Genomic DNA, 19,677 nt, shown 5'->3' with positions numbered 1-19,677 from the left:
AAGCTACTTTTTAAGAATGGTTTTTAATTGTTGAATACACTGATGCACTTCAGACACCACAAAACTGACTAATTTAAATATCTGTTTATTTAGTTATCAGCATATTCACAGTCTGTGATTCCATATGATCTGCTTCTGAGCAATAGGTTCATCTGCCATCAAAAACAAAACACAAAGAAGCACATGTTATAAAAATGCATCACGGAGCGTGTTATCTTCTTACATCTTTTTAAAATTCTTGCTGTTAAGTTGAAAGTGATAGTTCATCTCACACTTAGTATAGTAGAGGTTTTGCATGTACCTTGTGGTGAGACCTAAGCTTAATGGAAACTCCCACATGTTAAAGATCACATGCTGTCACTTCCTTCCTTTGAAGAACTGCTGAATTATGTTTGAGCTGACGGTGGAAAATAAGCAAAACTGAAAAAAGACAGAGCAAGATTTTGATCTGTCACTAAAGATTATTATACACAATTTTTCTTCTCTTCTTTTCAAAGAGATTTTCTTCTCTTCGCTTACATGTCTGTAGTAAGTTCATACACAATTTGGAATAGATAGAAAAGAGGAAAACAGCCCGACATCTTTTTTGTAAAAGAGCAGCCATGAGTAAGAATATTCTCTGTGTTTTTTTCATTGTATCCTTCCTGCAAACAGGTATGTGCTAATGCCTAAACTATATATGAGACATATGTTTTAGAATGTGTGTAAAATATTATAAGAATATCTACTATCTATTCCTACATCACTTCTTCTTTAACTAGAAATACAGTTTGAACTAAAACACTACTTTAATGCAGATCGTTTTGCTGTGAGGTAGTTTGGGCAATTTTGAAATGAAATGAAAATAATCAAGTAATGTAAAATTCAGTGGGATTTATTACACACATAATGAAATGGACTGCCTGAACTTTCATTCATTTAATTTCATTCAAGTTTTTTAATGTTGGGAACTAACTGCTGAACTGACAAAAATTTCACACAAAAAGTATACAATGGGGGTTATGCAAAGATTTCTCAACATTAAATGTTATATTCATTAAATGTTATGATGTGCACAATGATGAACAAAACCAGAATGTTCATCATATTAAATTCAGGTTATTTATATACAAAAAGTGACTTTTTGGGGACTGCTGAGGATTTTCCAAAAAGAATTTGGATCTGGTCTGATCATTTATCACTTATCATTTATACAGAAAACAGAAATCCAAATCTCAGAGGCTGCTTTGTCTTCAATGATATGCGCAACGCTTCTCATTAAGGCTGTCTGCAATTATTTAAAGCTTAAAATTCAGAGTAACATACATATAAATACATTTCTGTTAATATACATATGCTGACATATGTTAAATAATGTTAAAGTTTGTTATTTTGAGCACAATATTTTAATTTTTTGTACAGTTTTAAAAATTATTTTAGTGACAGAAAGCAAAACTTAGTTTTTCAGTATTTATAGTGCTTAAGAAAAAACAAAACTAATAAAATAAATTATATGATCAATTATATGAACTGCTAAGACTGTAATGAATACAGAACTTCAGGCCAAGAAGCACAGCATATGTACTAAATCAGAAAAATATTTGCCGCAGTGCTGACAAAAACTAGTTTGAGGACGCATGTACAGATTAAATACTGACCACAATGTCAGAAGACACAAAGACACAAAGATTTGATGGTTTGGACCTTTTTAAAAAATATTTCAGTGAATCATGCTATTACAGTAGAGAATGTACTATTAGATAAGCAATTCTGCATGTCAAATCCTTGCAGTAACATGCAGTCACTCTTCACTTTTCCAACTGCTTCAATAAACTGCTGGGGGGAAAAATCATTATGTAGAAAACATTTACTTCTAGTCAAAATTCATAGTAAAACATTAAATATCAAACATTGAATTAGATTCTGGCCACTGATTTACACAATACACAATATTAGAAGTTTTTAAAGATATTATTATTATAAGATATTTTATTAGTGAAAAAATGAAACAGCCTTTATTTGTCACATATACATTACAGCACAGTGAAATTCTTTCTTCGCATATCCCATCCTTGGAGGTTGGGGTCAGAGCGCAGGGTCAGCCATGATACGGCGCCCCTGGAGCAGAGAGGGTTAAGGGCCTTGCTCAAGGGCCCAACAGTGGCAACTTGGCGGTGCTGGGGCTTGAACCCCTGATCTTCTGGTCAACGACCCAGAGCCTTAACCACTTGTTATCTTTATACTAGATATTGCCATAAAAAAGACAGTTTTCTAGCCCAGATCCAACAAGCAGTAAGTAAAAGTAAATCATTTGCCTTTTCTGTCCCTGCAGGCATCTCCAACAACAGGATAACTATCACACTCAGTCAGGAGGGAGATAACATAATTGTGACCTGTGTCCTAGCTGGGAATGACAGTCTAACTCAGGTTAACTGGGATAAGGTACAAGGCTCTAATCACACCAAACTAGGAATCTTCCATCCAAATGAAGGTACCTACATCTTTCCTGAGCACTCTGGCAAAGTAAAGATTCAGGGGCAAGAAACCCCTCTGGCTTCCTCAGGCCTTTTTTCGCAGAAAGAAGCACTAAATGAAAGTGGACTAATCTGCTGTCAGTTTATCACTTTTCCATCAGGCAGTATAAAGCAGTGTACTGACCTCAGTGATGCAGCCATAAGTATACTGATTTTTATACTAATCTTCTATGAAATACTCCTCAAATTGCTATACAGAACAAATATTAACAGTTTGTTATGCGTACATGTGTTTATGTGTACGCTCACAACTTTTTAGGTGTTCTCATATCTGCAGCTGAACCCCATGGTGCCGGACGAAAGCAGGGTTTATTTGGGCAATTTGGAGCTTTAACAGTCGGATGCATTCTTTCTCTCTTATTTCTCATCATAACCATCTTCACTTGCTGGAGGTGTTTCTGTAGGAGGTACTTTACCAATGATATATATCTGTGATATATTTAATGATTTTTGCCAAACCTATACCTATTTTATATAACAATTCAATATTAAAATCGCCAAGAACATATAATGCTGTGCAAACTAAAATGTTGGAAACGTGATGGAAATGTGTCAGGTTCTACAAGGTTTAAAAAACACACAGAAAAAAAAATGGCAAATTTTTCTACATAAAACTACACCTGAGACCACTGACACATTTTTAAGAAGCAAAGGGTGGTTACAATATATATATGTGTGTGTGTGCTTGTGTGTGGGTCTTAGGTGCACATATATAAACATAATATATTTGATCCTTTATTGTCTTCTGTTCCATTTTCTTTTCCTAGAAGGCAAGTGCTTGAGATACAGCATGAGTATAGAGACCAATCAACAATTTCAGAGGTAAGATTTAAGTAAGATGTAAGTATTTGAAATAAAATCAAACAATATTACATTCTAGCTGCATATAAAATCATACTGGATTTTACACAAACTATGTACAGTAACTGAGTTATGTTTCACTTCTTAACTGACCTTAGATTAAAGAACTTGCACTATGGTATCTGTATTTCCTGTTTTTCTGTTGCACAGGAACTGTGGTTGAGATTTTTTTGGCCAGCCTAGCTCAGCATGTTAAAAGATTGAGATAGATAACACTAACATTTTCCATTATGTAAAGGAAAATAAGATTAATTCATGCTATATGATGTAAGCTTTAAATAGCAAATAAAAGAACAGAACTAGTTGAGACATGTTCAGAATCTTAGATCAAGTGGAAATTGCCTTTTAGTTATTTAACTCTGTACTGGGTTATTTTTTCAGTACTGGCAAAGTAAAGATTCAATACAGCAATAAAGAACATTCACATAATACTTATAACAATATACAAATAACTCATTTTGTCTATATTGCTTTAGATGTACACAGAAGAGGCACGTGAAGTACAACCTACCCCCTCTCCCTCTGGGTTTGACCCCACAAAATTATATGCAAAGATTAAAGAGGATCTATATTATGGTCGGCTATGGAAGTCCTACCAAGGAAAAGCACGAGTAGCAACACAGGGGTGTTTGGCTGGTTCAAGACAGATTTATTACCGTTTAGGTGAGAATCCTCTATCACAAAGGGAGCAGGAACACAACCCAAAAATCCCACCTGCAACGTCAACGCCATCCTCAAACAGCGGTATCTGAACATAAAAAAAAATTCTTTTAAAATGTGTCTATATTCTGGACTGTGTCACAGCCCTTACAGATGAAATCTTCTGTGGGTGTTTTAAAGAATCACAGCATTCACGTAATCCACTAATGGATGAGTTCCCCATACTGTCTTAACAAATTGCAAGGCAAAAAATCATGTTTTGTCCAGATCATACAACTATATATATACATTGGATTGTGTTTCTATTTTACCTCTCCTAACTGCCAAGTGTGGAACTGATCACCTGAATTTGTGCATGTGCATGTATCAAGAGACTTTCAAGTCACAAATGAGGCAGAGTTTGCACAAATACTGCAATTATATAACATTCAAAGCTGGGGATTGGCGCCACTTATCTTATTTTATCTTTTCTTCCCCAGTAAGTGCCTTTTACCCCCACAACCCATGGACTGGGTGTGTCTCTGCTAGTTTACAGGTCTTACTGACAGGCTATATCCATCGCAGCCAATCTTAAATGAAATGAAATGAAACAGCCTTTATTTGTCACATATACATTACAGCACAGTGAAATTCTTTCTTCGCATATCCCATCCTTGGAGGTTGGGGTCAGAGCGCAGGGTCAGCCATGATACGGCGCCCCTGGAGCAGAGAGGGTTAAGGGCCTTGCTCAAGGGCCCAACAGTGGCAACTTGGCGGTGCTGGGGCTTGAACCCCTGATCTTCTGGTCAACGACCCAGAGCCTTAACCACTTGAGCCACCACTGCCCCTAAATCTTGAAATGATAGCTGCCACAGCAGGAAATGTGCTGTTTTGCACAATTGTACTTTCAACAGTATTTACAATGTCACAGTACACAGCTTCAGCTTTTAATGAGACTTTTAAAGGGATATTTAGACCAATAGCTCACCTGTGACCAAACTCTTTGTGAGGTGTTTTATACAGATATGCAAGTGACCTTGTCTTCATGATGGCTCTGCTCTATTTGAGCAACAGTCTTCTATGTGCACCCACCAAGAAACAGGACATTTACTTTATTTTACATATGCCTTCATCCAGAGTGACTTAAAGAAGTGCTTTGTGGTCTATATCAATACATACATCCTAATGTAAACTATGTCATGGACTAATAATACTATCTGTGAAAAAAAACTGCTGGGGTGGTAGTACATTAAGAAAATCACACAGTCAATGCAATTTTAGTGCCTTTATTCATGCCTTTAGTCACTGTTTGAAGACTGACAGTGACTCAGGTGTTCAGACATTGAGGGGAATTTCATTCCACTTTGTAGGTGCCAGAACAGAGAAGAGTCTTAATGCCTGCTCATTTATACCCTGAGAGATGGCGGGACCAGTCAAGCAGTGCTAGAGGACTAGAGAGGGTTTTTCCTATTGGCTTTGTAGGCAAGCATCATTGTTTAAGGCAAGCATCAATGTTTTCAACGTCCAGAGAACAGAAGAGGGCCAAGTATTGAGACTTGTGGGACTCCAGTGAGCAGATGTGGATTTCCTTTATTAGTGGGATATCACCCATGTTGTGCAAATTATGGTCTTCATGGAGGGACTTCTTAGATTGGTGAGTGGCAGTTAAAGCAGTTAATTCCCTAGAAAAGACTCTAGCTTGTTGGAAAATGCCAGGCTTTCTAACAGATGGCAAGGTTGAGAGTGGTTTGGGGTCAGTTTCTGCTAGCACGTTGGTGTTGACAGACTCTAAATTAGCTGTGGCAGCCACTCTTAAAATATAGGAAAGGTTAGGCAAGGCACAAGTGGACATCTTCGCCAATGTCAAGTCATCACATTTGTGATTGGTGTTCTCAAAAAGACAGCTGACCCAGTATCCATTATCCTATGACTGGCCTCACCAAGACCAGTTTGTGGTCTTCATCGGACGGGCAGCAAGACCTTGGTTCCCACTAGAGATTTTGCTCATGGGAAGAACACCCTAAAGACCTCAGTTTCAAGCTGTTCTATTAATGGTGTGCACTTCACAGACTGAATGGTGGTACATTTCCCAATTCCTACCAAAATTTAACTTTAAGGACTCCTTAACTGCAGCAATTCCCTAGTCACCCTGAAGGTGCCATCTCAGCAACATATCACCATCTATCATTGTAGTTGAAATTATGCTAAGAGTGTGGAAATGATAAAAGACAGCAGACATTCAAACTGTACTTCAAAAATCAGGGAATTAAACTTTATTGGCTGTTTGGCAGTGCTGTATGATTCTCACAGCCCCAGAGTAATAAAAAAAAATCCTAGTTAGGAATGTACCTGCCATTATATTAAAAAAGATCCAGTGGTCATTGTCATTTGGAACAGATGCTCAGCAAGGTCCAGGTTCCAGGGAAAGATGACTTTGGGACAGAATTTATTGCAAATAATTCATCAAATGTCACTATGTAACAACAATATGAGCACAAAAAGGAATTAGTGGCTCATCTCGTCTCTTAAGATTCTAAAATCATTAATATAATAATACCTTGTTGTATGTTCTAAAATATAAGTTAACTATACATGAAACTCTTGCAATTTATTTACAAATACTTTGTTATGTCTTTCTAATACTATGTAATGTCTTTCTAATTTGTTTGATCAGTTATTCTTGTTATGCAAATGAAAAAAATAAACTTCTTGGAATCTCTAATGTCTCTAATATCATGAGGATTAAAGACTTGAGGAAGATAGATTGGTCTGCCGTTTTGTCACAAAACAGACTAGGAGGTAGGGTGCAAGTGCAGGGCAAATTTAATAAACAAAACCAGGTGCCAAAATTTAACTAAAAGGTAAGTACCAAAGGGCAGTGACACAAAAAAACTACTCATGCAGGAGATAAGGCCAATGGTTACAAAAATAGGAACGTTAAAAAATACCAGAATATGTAATGGATTAAGTAAAGAAACACACACACACAAACACAGAGTACAGAAAATAATCCAAAAACAATGGTCAAAAAAGAGCAAAGTTCAGTCAGTTATTTCCAAGCAAAAACAAGATACAAAAACAAGAAAACTATCAAAGTTCAAGACTGGAAAGCACAGCAGAAATACAAAGGCTCAGTGGATTAGATAATAAGACACATGAAAAAGTCTGAGAGATGATACAGATTAAAGACCCTATAAGGCGGGGAAAATGTCTGATTTAAATTTAACACAGATTGAGCAGGTTTCAACTAAGCATTCTATTTAAATTAGCTTTATTACCTGTGTACGTATGTAAATACATTTTTAAATCATCCTGACATACTGGAGCTGCTTGTCAGTTATCAACTTCTTTGTCAAGCTTATAAACCTTGACTTTACTCACATAGTCTGTTTTTACCTGTAGTTAAAGGGGACTTTGCTCATATAAAGGTATGATAAAGACAAAGAAAAAAACTGACTGACATTTCTTAAATAAATAAATAAATAAATAAATAAATAAATAAATAAATAAATAAATAAATAAAATGTACAAATCCACTACTCAAAAATATCTATATTGTTTCTAAACTGTACATCTAAGAAAGTTTATGTTAATTTATATATATATATATATATATATATATATATATATACCTGTGGCACTTCATGTGATGGTTGTATGCATTGTTTATTTGATACTTATGATATTGTCCTGATGATGTTAATTCAAACTATACATGCTAAATATCCCCAATATGGATATGACTGGTGTCATTCTCAGGTATCCTGCAAAAATAGTGGACTTGTATACTGTTGTATACAACAGTATACAAGTAGTATAAACTGCTTTTATACTGCTTTTATACTCTATTTATTTATGCATGTACATACTTTGTAATTCATCCTGTTGATGGTTTTCTACTTATTTACTATGAAAGGTGTTAATCTGTTTTTAGATGAGTCAGCATACAGACAGGAGGTGCAACGGCTAACAGCCTGGTGTAAAGCCAACAACCTGTCCCTGAATGTGGAGAAAACGAAAGAGATGGTTGTTGACTTCAGGAGAGCACAAAGTGACCATTCTCCACTGAACATCGATGTGCCCATCATGGAGATCATCAAGAGCACCAAATTCCTTGGTGTTCACCTGGCGGAGGACCTAACCTGTTCACTCAACATCAGCTCCATCACCAGAAAAGCACAGCAGCATCTCTACTTCCTGCGAAGGCTGAGGAAGGCTCATCTTCCACCTCCCATCCTGACCACCTTCTACAGAGGGACCATCGAGAGCATCCTGAGCAGCTGCATCACCGCCTGGTTTGGGAATTGCACCGCCTCGGATCGCAACACCCTTCAGTGGATAGTGAGGACAACTGAGAAGATCATCGGAGTCTCTCTTCCCTCGATTACAGACATTTACTCCACACGCTGCATCCACAAAGCTCACACACACTCTTCACCCTCCTGCCATCCAGAAAGAGGCACAAAACTGTGAACTGTGTTCCCAACAGAGAACTATACTGTGCTGGACACAGACACACTCACATACACACAAAAATTGTCCTGTTTGCACGCATATGTCACTTTACATTACACTTTACACTTTATATTGATCCTGTTTACATGTTAACTTTAATATTTGCACTCACTGTCAACACTATTCTTTTGCACAGAGTCGGTCTACATGTTGTTTGTCTGCACTGTCTTGTCTTGTCTTGTCATCCTCTGCACTTCTGTTGTATGTCTAGTTTTTACTAAATATTGCACCTTAAGTATAGTTTAGTTTTATCTCTATGTTAAGTTCTATGTTTGTCTGCATCACTGTACTTTGTCTTTATGTGTAGCACCTTTGGTCTAGGAGGAACGTTGTTTCACTTCACTGTGTACTGCATCAGCTATATATGGTTGAAGTGACAATAAAGCTTCTTTGACTTTGACTTTGAGATGATTTTGCAAATTGCATGCACAGGACTGCAACAAAATTAATAATAAACCAAGTGGCTGATGATTTACACAGGTGTTGCAAACAATATATATCAGATAGAAAGTGCCCATATCTAACAGTTGCTAGTGGGTGAAGTCCATCTAGGAACCGAGCTTTGCCAACTTGAACTTTTTCTGCCTGTAATCTAAAGGATACCATTAATGTTGAGGTAGGGAAACAAATGTCAGTGTAAATTATAAAATAATGATATTTAGCAAAACTTAATATCACTGTACTATACCAGGATATTTAAACTTGATTAATGAATCCTTTTGAACAAGAGGTTTCTAATTGGTTTGTTATGAATGCTCAGGCTGCTCTAGTGTATATATATAAATATATATATATATATATACAAAGACTTTCTGATTATCCTCAGAGAAGCAATGGAGGCAAAGTTTGTGGGTGAAAGTGAGGGTCTAACATTCTGGCTGGCCAGACCACAAGACTATGAGGAGGTGATGGCCATATCACAGGACATCTATCAGGGCAATGACTACCTTCCACATCGTTATCACATTTGGATGACTGAACGTGACAGAGTGGCCATAATTGGCAGGAGAAATGGAAAGCTGGTGAGAATTTTTTATACTAACAACTGTCTAGAATTATCCAATAATTTCCCCTTAGGATGTAAAATTCACTGATCACAAAATAGTAGCAAGTCTAGTTCCACCCCAAAAGAATATGTAAGAATTGCAGAATATGTACTTATAGTATAGTTATCAATCTATTTAAGTCTCATGTAAGTTTTAATGGAATGTATTTTTATAGTGACTGAAAAATAATATTTAATGTCAATCTAAATAGGAGCCATTAAAAGCATTAAAAACAGTTTTATTTTGAACTCTAAATGGCTAAGTTATCTTGCCAAACCCTTTTGCCTGTAGGTGGCACTGGACTCTGCACTGGTGGTTGATGGAGGGCAAACAGTGGTGTTGGAGGGATTAAGGGTGTGTCCTAGTGAAAGAGGACAAGGAGTGGCTGGAGTTATCCAGAGAGTGACTGACAGCTACATCAAGCAGGTTTACCCAAGTGTAACAACCAAACGACTGACAAGAAGAGATAACCCAGGACCTGAAAAACTTTCCAAGTTTACTTTTCTGGCTTGCCGGGTGAATTATTTTTTTTAATTGAAACAGTATATCAATTATACATTTCCCCATTACTGTTTTTTCCAAATACTGTATTTACTACTCTCTCTCTCTCTCTCTCTCTCTCTCTCTCTCTCTCTCAGGCTATTCTGTCTTTATTTGGAGAGGCTGAGAGTTTTAAATATATGATATGATATGATAATATATCATTATATAAATACATGTGCATTTAATAATATACATTTCCCTGTCTGTTTTTTCCACATATTGTATTTACTACTACTACTTTCTCTCTCTCTCTCTTTCTCTCTCAGGCTATTCTGTCTTTATGTGGAGAGGCTGAGAGTTTTAAAGATTTTGTCTCTGGGTTGAAATCAAAACTAGAAAGAACAGAGAAATCAAATGGGCCAAACAACAACCAAAAACTATTTGTTCTGAAGGATAGCCATCAACTTAGGGCTCTACTCTTGGACCCAGATCTTTCCTTGAGACTTCAGCTTCCTGGAGGTGCCATCATCCAAGACTGGCAACCTCTGAAACCAATGGAAAGCAACCTGGAAATTTTAGAAAGGCGAAACCTAACTTGGTTGGTTGACTCTTTCAATGAAAAACCAATATTTATGAGCTTCCACACACCACCGTATCCTGTTCCATTTAGCGGAGGTTCTTTGCGGGTAAACATAGACATGTTTGGTACTGATGTGTCCACAGCAAGGAAGGCACTAATAGCACATTTAGAGCAAGTACTTGAGGAGATTCATGGCACTGTCGTCGTACATATTTACATGCCCAAAACCTTTTGGGAAGACATGAGACAGTTTTGTGAAGGAGATGAGGGAGTAAAGCAATATAACGATTATGGGGAGCAACTATTTCTGGAGAAAGAGATGTTATAATTCATAGACACACTCTGACTGAGAATGATATATGGTTGCATCCAGAATAGACAGCACTGTATAACAACTTTAATAAATGCAATTCATTGATTTCTAGACAGCTATGTTGATTTACTTTATGTCCAAGATTTGCATATTTTATCTGTGACATTATATCAGATTGTTTTTATGTTTAATTAATTTTTATTAAAGTAAAATTTACATTCAAATGTCAATGCTCTGGATCTGTGTACCATGAGAGTCTGTTTCAGTAACAACTACAACATACATGTTTTCAGTTCAGTAAAATTACCTCAGTAAAACAGCAGCTTGTAAATGCAAATATAAAGTCAACTGGAGAGATCTGATCCTGGGAATTTCATGAACAACTAATGAAGTTTAAAATCCTTTCATTTGATAATCAAATTTACATATGAAAATTTGTAATTTGAATTTTACAAATTTAAAATTCACTGATCACAAAATGGTAGCAACTCTAGTTCCACCCCAAAAGAAGATGTAAGAATAGCAGAATATGTACTTATAATACAGTTATTAATCCCACATGTAAGTTTTAATGTAATGTATTTTATAATGACTGAAGAATACGCTTTAATCTCTAAACAAGAGCCATTAAAAGCATTAAAACAATTTTATTTTTAACTTTGCATGGCTATCATGTCAATCCCTTTTGCCTGTAGGTAGCACTGGACTCTGCACTGGTGGTTGATGAAGGGAAAACAGTTGTGTTGGAGGGATTAAGGGTGTGTCCTAGTGAAAGGAGTGGCTGGAGTTATCCAGAGAGTGACTGACAGCTACATCAAGCAGGTTTACCCAAGTGTAACAACCAAATGACTGACAAGAAGTGATAACCCAGGACCTGAAAAACTTTCCAAGTTTATTTTTCTGGCTTGCTAGGTGAATTTTGAGTATTTAAAAAAAACATTGAATAAATATTTAAATTATACATTATTCCCTATGTCTTTTTTTCATGTGTTGTATTTACTACTCTCTCTCTCTCTCTCTGTCTGTCTGTCTCTCTCTGTCTGTCTGTCTGTCTGTCTCTCTCTCTCTCTCTCTCTCTCTCTCTTTCTGTCAGACTCAGTTTTTGTCCGGAGAGGCTGAGAGTTTTAAAGTATATGTCTCAGGCCCGAAATTAAAACTAGAAAGAACAAAAAAATTAAATTCTTTCCCAACAACAACAACTTTATTAAAAGTATGAATTAATTCAATAGAAATCTACTGCACATTTAATTGTTATGTACTAACACTAAGAAATAGCTCATATGGCTTTAAAAAAATCATAGAAAAAAGCTTCTGAGTTGTTGGTTGTCCTCTGAGAAGCTATGGAGGCACAATTTGTAGGAGAAAGTGAGGGTGTAACATTCTGGCTGGCAAGACCACAAGACTGTGAGGAGGTGGATGGCCACTGGGCATCTACCAGGGCAATGATTACGTTCCACTTTGTTATCACACTTAAATTACTGAGCATGACAGACTGGTCATAATTAGCAAGAGAAATGGGAAGCTAGTAAGAGTGGTATGTACTAAAAGACATCTAACAGACATTTTGTAAACTAAATTTTAAATCTACATGCTCTACAACCCTTCACTGGTGGTTGATGGGCTATGGAAGGCCTACAAACGAAAAGCACAAGTAGCAACACAAGGGTGTCTGGCTGGTTCATGACAGATTTACTACCATTTAGGCGAGAATCCTCTATCACAAAGGGAGCAGGAAGACAAACCAAAAATCCCAGATGAAATGACAAGGCCATCTTTAAACAGGGCTATCTGAACATTACTCTCAAGAAAAATTAACTTTTAAAAAGTGTCTGTATTATTATGGACCATGTCACAGCCATTACAGATGAGAGCTTCTGAGGGTGTTTTAAGGAATCACAGCATTCACATGATTCACTAAATTTGGACCAAAATGAAAACCAAATGATATCATGGGTTCACCATTGTTACAATAGCCCCAGCGCTGCGTCAGGCCCTGGGCAACCCATACACCTCCAGAAGTGAACCTGTACGCATGGGCCTTACCTGATATATTTGACAGCTCCGGTGACACCTGCAAAGGATTCCTACACCAGTGCAAGGTATTTTTTACACCAACTGCAAGCTTATCTTAATGATTCTACCAAATGTGTGTTTTTAATGACGCTGCTCACTGATAAAGCCTTAGACTGGGCAGCTGCTATTTGGGATGATGAGGCACAGGTATATCTCATACCACCATTTCACACAGCAAATCCAGGACATATTTCAATACCCAGTGGGGGGTAACAATGTATCTGTTCAGCTGCTCTAATTGAGCCAAGGCACAGACTCTGCAGCCGAGTATGCTGTAAAATTCTGCACGCTTTCAGCTGAAACTGGTTGGAACGATCCTGCTCTAAAAGCCATTTTTTGCGAAGGCCTCAATCCGTCCTTGCAGGCTGAACTCACGTGTCGTGACAAGGACACCACGCTGTCTCAATACATCAACACTGCTATTCGCCTGGACAACTCAAACCTGCCACAAACTGGTACCAGAGCTTTGCTACTGGACCCCGCTATACCGAGGCCCTTGCAGATTGGCCACACCCGGGTGCCCCCAGAGGAACATCAATGATGCCAGAAGCTTCGGTTATTCTTTTTCGGTGGTCCTGCTGGACACCGCTGTTCTTCATGCCCGGAGAAATCCACCCCTGGGCTATTAAGCTGGCCTAGTTGAGACCGGGTCTGCTGTCAACATTATCCACCTCCAGCTGGTAGAAGATCTTCATCTACCTACTAAACCCTGGTCCATTCCCTTAAGAATCACGGCAGTGGATAACCAACCCATCAAAGGCAATTAACAACATATTTAAGGATCTGTTAAATCATTTTTGTTTTAAATCATTATTGTTTACATCGACAACATTCTTGTATACTCAGAGAACTACGAATCCCATGTCTCTCACGTCCGCCTGGTTTAAAGCGACTGTTTATATATACTACTCACAAAAAGTTAAGGATATTTGGGTTTTGGGTGAAATTTATGGAAATTGTAAAAAGTTCACGCTACATTGATATTATATCATGAAAGTAGGGCATTTAAGTAGAAGTATGCAATGGTGATTTCCTCATCTCAAACAATTTATTGAAACAAAAGCCAACAACAGTGGTGGGTATACCACAACAAAAAATGTCAATGTCTCAATAATTTGTCATGTGCCCTTGATCATCAATTACAGCTTGACAACGACATCTCATGCTGTTCATGAGTCGACTTATTGGACTTACTGTCCACAGGGCACTGTTCACAATGAAGCGGTCATCAACGTGGGATTTGGCCAAAGGACGTCCACTTCTATGCCTTTCTGTGACTCTCCAGTCTCTGTCACAACCTGCTGATGACACTCTGTGACACTCTAAGCTCAGTGGCCACTTCCCTCTGAGAACATCCTGTTTGAAGGATCCTGTTGATCAACTGTTAGGTGTCGTCTTGGTCTCATGATGTCAAAATGTGAATAGCATGATGAAGAGGACTGTTTCTAATTGAACCAGAAAATTTATTGGTCGATTAATGGATCAAACACCAGTTGTGAATTTTGCCGTTAAGCACCTTGTTAGAGAACAGCAAGTTATGCAAAAAGTACTGAAACACTGAACAGTTGGACATGTGCATTCAAAAGTGTAGAGAAGGTCAAACTAAGTTTACCTGTAAAGGTTATAGTGCATTTTAGGTGCATCCTGAAATTTCACCCAAAAGCTGAATATCCTTAACTTTTTGTGAGTACATTATATGTTTATATGTCTCTTTTGAAAAAAGCAAAAATGTGAGTTCCATCAAAACACCATTCACCTTTTTAGTATATGTCATCAGTAGGTGAGGTGTGAAGAGGGACTTAAATAAGATCTGCAAAATTTAATCAGCAATTCATTTGCTGTTACAGCTCAGTGGCCACCCTGCATTACTCTGTGGAAAGTCCAAGAAACTCTCCTTGTCTGAGGCTACACAGAATGCATTTGAGCAGCTCAAACACCATTTTACCATTGTACCCATTCTAAGTCACCCTGACTTACCATTTGTCATCAAAGTAGACACTTCAGGTTGTGGGATAGGGCCATATTGTCACAAAGACACACGACCCCAGGAAAACTCCACCTGCATTCTTGTGCATTCTTCTCCCAAAAACTCACCCCTGCAGAGGTCAATTTTGACATAGGAAACAGGGAACTTCTATCTATCAAGGAGGCCCTGAGCGAATGGAGACACTGATGGAGTGGATCCACACTTCCCCCAGCTTAGGTCACCCAGGCATACAGAGAACCACTCATCTCCTACAAAATACCTTCTGGTTGCCATCAATGCTCTGAAGTATCAAAAGATTCGTAGAATCCTGCACTGAATACGCTCAGGTACACATACCATGTTTCCTGGAACCACTCCCCCACCACGATGCCCTTGGACCCTCATCTCAGTGGACTTTGTCACCGACCTCTCTTGTTCCCATGACTTCGGATGGTGGTGGATCATTTTTCTAAAGCACGCAAACTTATTACTCTGAAAAGGCTCCCCACAGCCATAGAGATGGCCACAGCCTTATTCAAACATGCATTCCGTTTTGGCATTACGGAAAACATTGTCTCAGACAGAGGAATCCAGTTCTCATCACATGTGTGGAAAGCCTTCTGCAAGAAACTGGGAGTTAATGTCAGTCTCTCGTCAATTTACCACCCCCAGTCTAATGGACAAGTGGTACGACTGAACCTTCTGCAGTCAAGAGCAACAAAGATGAAGCAAGTTCCTCGTATGGTCCGAACATGCCCAGAACTCCCTCGGGCCTCACTCCATATCAGTGCATCATAGACTATCAACCTGCATTGCCATAAACTCAACCCTAGATACATTGGACCATTTAAGATTGTCAAGCAAATCAACCCGGTCACAAACCGCCTGGAACTTCCTTCCAATTATTGGATATCACCTTCGTTCCACACCTCCCTACTCAAACCACCTCCACCGAACCCAAACACATATCACCCCCTCCACCTTTGGAAATTGACGGAACACCAGTATACCTTGTTTGGTTGATTATCAACTATCAGTGAAGCAGTGTTTGTCTACAGCATCTGGTGGACTGGGAGTGCTACGGACCCATGGACGCCCACAACATCTTAGACCCAGCACTTACCACAAAATTCCACCAATCACACCGAGACTGCCCTGCACCCAGACTCAGGGGCAGTCCTAAAAGGAGAACATCAGGAGGTGTTCCCAGAAGGGGGGTGTGTTACAAAAGCCCAAGCTCCAAACCACCAGATAGAACCCTCGCCAGAAATCTGAATTCTCCAGTTCATAGAGTTTTATTTCTAAAACTCTATATTTATTTAAGGACATATAATCAGTAGCATTGCTGATAAAAATGCAAAGTACCGTCAGTATTTTTTGGGTGCCGAGCCAGTTATGTTTCATTGTTTGTTTCTCTGTGTTGCCTAATGAATGTTGCCCTTAATGAATTGTTTGCCTCACAGATTACTTTCTTTGTTACCAGACATTCTTTGCCTGTTTTACGACCATGTTTTGAATATGAATTGGCTCCACTTATCTCATTTTATCTCTTCTTCCCCAGCAAGTGCCTTTTCCCCTACAACCCATGGACTGGGTATGTCTCTGCTAGTTTACAGGTCTCACTGACAGGCTGTATCCATTGCAGCCACTCTTAAAATGATAGGTGCCACAACACTGTGTTGTGCCACAACAAATGTGCTGCTTTGCACAGTTTTTTTTTTTTTTTTTTTTACAATGTCACAGTACACAGATCACACCCATCAAGAACCAGGCCATTTACAACATTACAACATTTGACATATGCCTTTATGGCATAATATCCAGAGTGACTTAAAGAAGTGATTTGAGATCTATATCAATACATACATCCTAATGTTAACTATGGCATGGACTAATAATACCATCATTAAAAAAAACTACTAGGGAGGTAATATAGTAAGAAAATCCCTCAGACAATGTCATTTTGAGTGCCTTTATTCATGCCTTTAGTCACTGTTTGAAGACTGCCAGTGACTCAACTGTTTGGACATTGAGGGGAATTTCATTCCATTTTCTAGGTTCCAAAAAAGAGAAGAGTCTTTATGCCTGTTTAATTATACCCTGAGAGATGGCGGGATTAGTCTAACAATGCTGAAAGCCTAGAGAGGGTTTTTCTTTTTGGCTTTGTAGGCAAGCATCATAGTTTTAAGCAAGCATCAATGTTTTTAACATCCAGAGAACAGAAGAGGGCCAAGTATTGAGACTTGTGGGACACCAGTGGAGTCTGAATACAGCAGATGTGGATTTTCTCTATTAGGGGGATATCACCTACCTTGTGTAAATTATGGTCTTCATTGAGGTACTGTCTTGAGTATGTTAGACTGGCAATAAAAGCAGTTAATTCCCTAGAGAAGACAGTTCAATATTTTTTATCTTAGCAGTAATGATACATAATAAATGATAAATGTTTTTTACAGCCCTGCAGTACTAATAGTTTGATTTTAAGTTTGTTCGCACCCCCCACCCCAAACTTTTTACCACCAGCTGCCTCTGCTAATATGACTATTGTATATAAGTAATGTTACATACAAATACAAATATGAATACAAAAAAAATTGGATTTAGTTTGAAGGTGTACACAGGGGTCAAATTCACATCATCCTGGTCCAAGAAAAACACAGTGAGGCGACAGGACTTTATCGTCCAAACTGCATTTATCCATCCAAAAATTGCATATATAGTATAGTATAGTATAGTATAGTATTATGTAGAGTAGTGTAGTGTAGTGTGTAGTGCAGTATACCATGGTAGTATAGTATGGTAAAATGTAATGTAACATATGGTATGGTGCAATGTGGTATAAAAGTGTACTGTGGTGTTATATAGTACAGTGTAGTATAGTGTGGTAAAGTATAGCATAGAATATTATAGCATAATAAAGTGCAGTATCTATATTTTATTCATATACAATTTTTACTTTCATATACATTTTTTACAGGTGCATGAACAGGTGAGATGAACAGTTTTGTTTCATTTTTTGTGAACTGGTGAAAATATTTCTCCTAAATTCAAAATATAACTATTGTTATTTAGAGTGTATATTTAAAGGAAATGACAACACATCAAAATAACCCAAGATCATGCAGTATTTGTAGAGCTTTATTAACTCAAATAAAACAAAATGCAAATAATTTGTAAACAAATTGTGTTAATTCTTTGGCTAAATAACATTAAGAAATAAGTATTTGGTATAACCCCAATTTGCATGTGTTTTGGCTCCATGCGCTCCACCAGTTTTTCACATTGCTGTTGGGTAACTTTATACCACTCTTTCTGCAAAAAAGCAAACAGCTCAGCTTTGCTTGATGGTTTGCGACCATCCATCTTCCTCTTGATGACATTTCAGAGGTTTTCAATAGGGTTCAAATCTGGAGATTGGGCAGTGGTCTCTTATTTTTTTCTAGAGCTGTATATACACCTATCAGCCATAACATTATGACTACCTGCCTAATATTGTGTTGGTCCCCCTTTTGCTGCCAAAACAGCCCTTACCCATCAAGGCATGGATTCTACTGGATCCCTGAAGGTGTGCTATGGTATCTGACACCAAGATGTTAGTAGCAGATCCTTTAAGTCCTGTAAGTTGTGAGGTGGGACCTCAATTCAGGCCACAGATTCAGCCCTCTGTGCCACAAAGCAGGCGGCCTATGCCATTGACCGTTTTATGATTGCATTTAGTTGCCACAGAGAGGCAATCTGACAGAGATAAAAGACAAACCTTTATTTAGATGTCCTGATGTCTCCTAAAGGTCTGTTCTTCCTTTGCTGCAGTGAAGAGCTAGGGCTAGGCCAGTATCCACCAGCCCCAGCCTGGCCTATTGAGGCAGGAAAAGAAGGCTAGCATTGCAGCCTGAGCCACCCCATGTAAAACCTGGGCGGCTGGCCAATGCTTAGGGTCATTTCCACTGCTGCCTACCCCGTCACCTCCGGTGCTTCGGGGTTCAGCCATGACCACCCATGCTCCTGCTCCTTATGTGTTACCACCTCCTGGATTACCCCCTGCCAGCTTGCTGTTTCAGGGCACTATGCAAAGTGAGAACAGTGAGAGGCTAACACCTCTCTCAGACCACCTGGTAGTGTGGAGGCTTCTGCCGGGTGCATCACAATGTGTTCTGTGGGAAAAGGCTACAGTAACCAGTTTGCCTCCCATTCTCCTTCTTTCAGGTTGTGCTGCCCACTCCTGTTGGCACAGACCGAACCTCGTTCCTCCATGAGGAACCTCTCTCGCATCTGAGAAAGGAGCTGTGGAGTGCATTCACCCCCCAGAATCTTGGTTAACAAGAAGGACGGGGGCTACACCCAATTTTAGACATGTGTGCTAGAAATTGTATGCTGAAACATACAAGTCTTTAAGTTAACACTCAAGGTCATTGTGTGGCAGATCAGGTCCGAGGACTGATTTGCGATGATAATACTGAAGGGTGCATGTCTTCACATATGCATCTTGCCAAAGCACAGGAGACTCCCCTGCTTCGCTTTCAGGGCAAAGCATATAGTTTGGGATTCAGCCACAATGCAGGAATATCTGTCTCCCACTCTGAGGAATTCCATCCTTTCTGCCATAAAGGTCTGACTTTAAAATCTGATTAGGTCAGTGCCTCTCTGCCTCTCAGGCTTAGAGGGTGCTCAGCTCTATTCCTTTGGATCTG

The 19,677-nt window shown here is 38.6% G+C and overlaps 2 protein-coding genes across 4 annotated transcripts; both read left to right on the top strand.

Annotated features, from left to right (window-relative positions):
* The first annotated feature begins 344 nt into the window (after positions 1-344).
* Positions 345-6,732, top strand: si:ch211-196f2.6 (immunoglobulin domain-containing protein). Of its 2 annotated transcripts, none has more exons than XM_058395480.1 (5): positions 345-654; positions 2,312-2,656; positions 2,773-2,920; positions 3,284-3,335; positions 3,851-6,732. In XM_058395480.1, the coding sequence occupies exons 1-5, from the start codon at positions 603-605 to the stop codon at positions 4,124-4,126; spliced, it is 873 nt and encodes a 290-aa protein (XP_058251463.1). In that variant the 5' UTR covers positions 345-602; the 3' UTR covers positions 4,127-6,732. The 2 variants fall into 2 exon arrangements, with proteins under 2 accessions (XP_058251463.1, XP_058251462.1); XM_058395479.1 differs by having other exon boundaries at positions 352-654; positions 3,281-3,335; positions 3,851-6,730.
* A 2,254-nt stretch (positions 6,733-8,986) lies between these two features.
* On the top strand, positions 8,987-11,911 carry LOC131356432 (histidine N-acetyltransferase-like). Of its 2 annotated transcripts, none has more exons than XM_058395477.1 (4): positions 8,987-9,144; positions 9,355-9,550; positions 9,866-10,090; positions 10,384-11,911. In XM_058395477.1, exons 1-4 carry the CDS (start codon positions 9,137-9,139, stop codon positions 10,963-10,965), a joined length of 1,011 nt encoding a protein of 336 aa, XP_058251460.1. In that variant the 5' UTR covers positions 8,987-9,136; the 3' UTR covers positions 10,966-11,911. The 2 variants fall into 2 exon arrangements, with proteins under 2 accessions (XP_058251460.1, XP_058251461.1); XM_058395478.1 differs by having other exon boundaries at positions 9,000-9,144; positions 9,360-9,550.
* The last annotated feature ends 7,766 nt before the right edge of the window (positions 11,912-19,677 follow it).

The sequence above is a fragment of the Hemibagrus wyckioides genome, linkage group LG07 (assembly GCF_019097595.1).
Source record: "Hemibagrus wyckioides isolate EC202008001 linkage group LG07, SWU_Hwy_1.0, whole genome shotgun sequence".
NCBI lineage: Eukaryota > Metazoa > Chordata > Actinopteri > Siluriformes > Bagridae > Hemibagrus > Hemibagrus wyckioides.
Note: the sequence above shows the minus strand (reverse complement) of the source record. Positions and strands in the feature narration are given on the sequence as shown.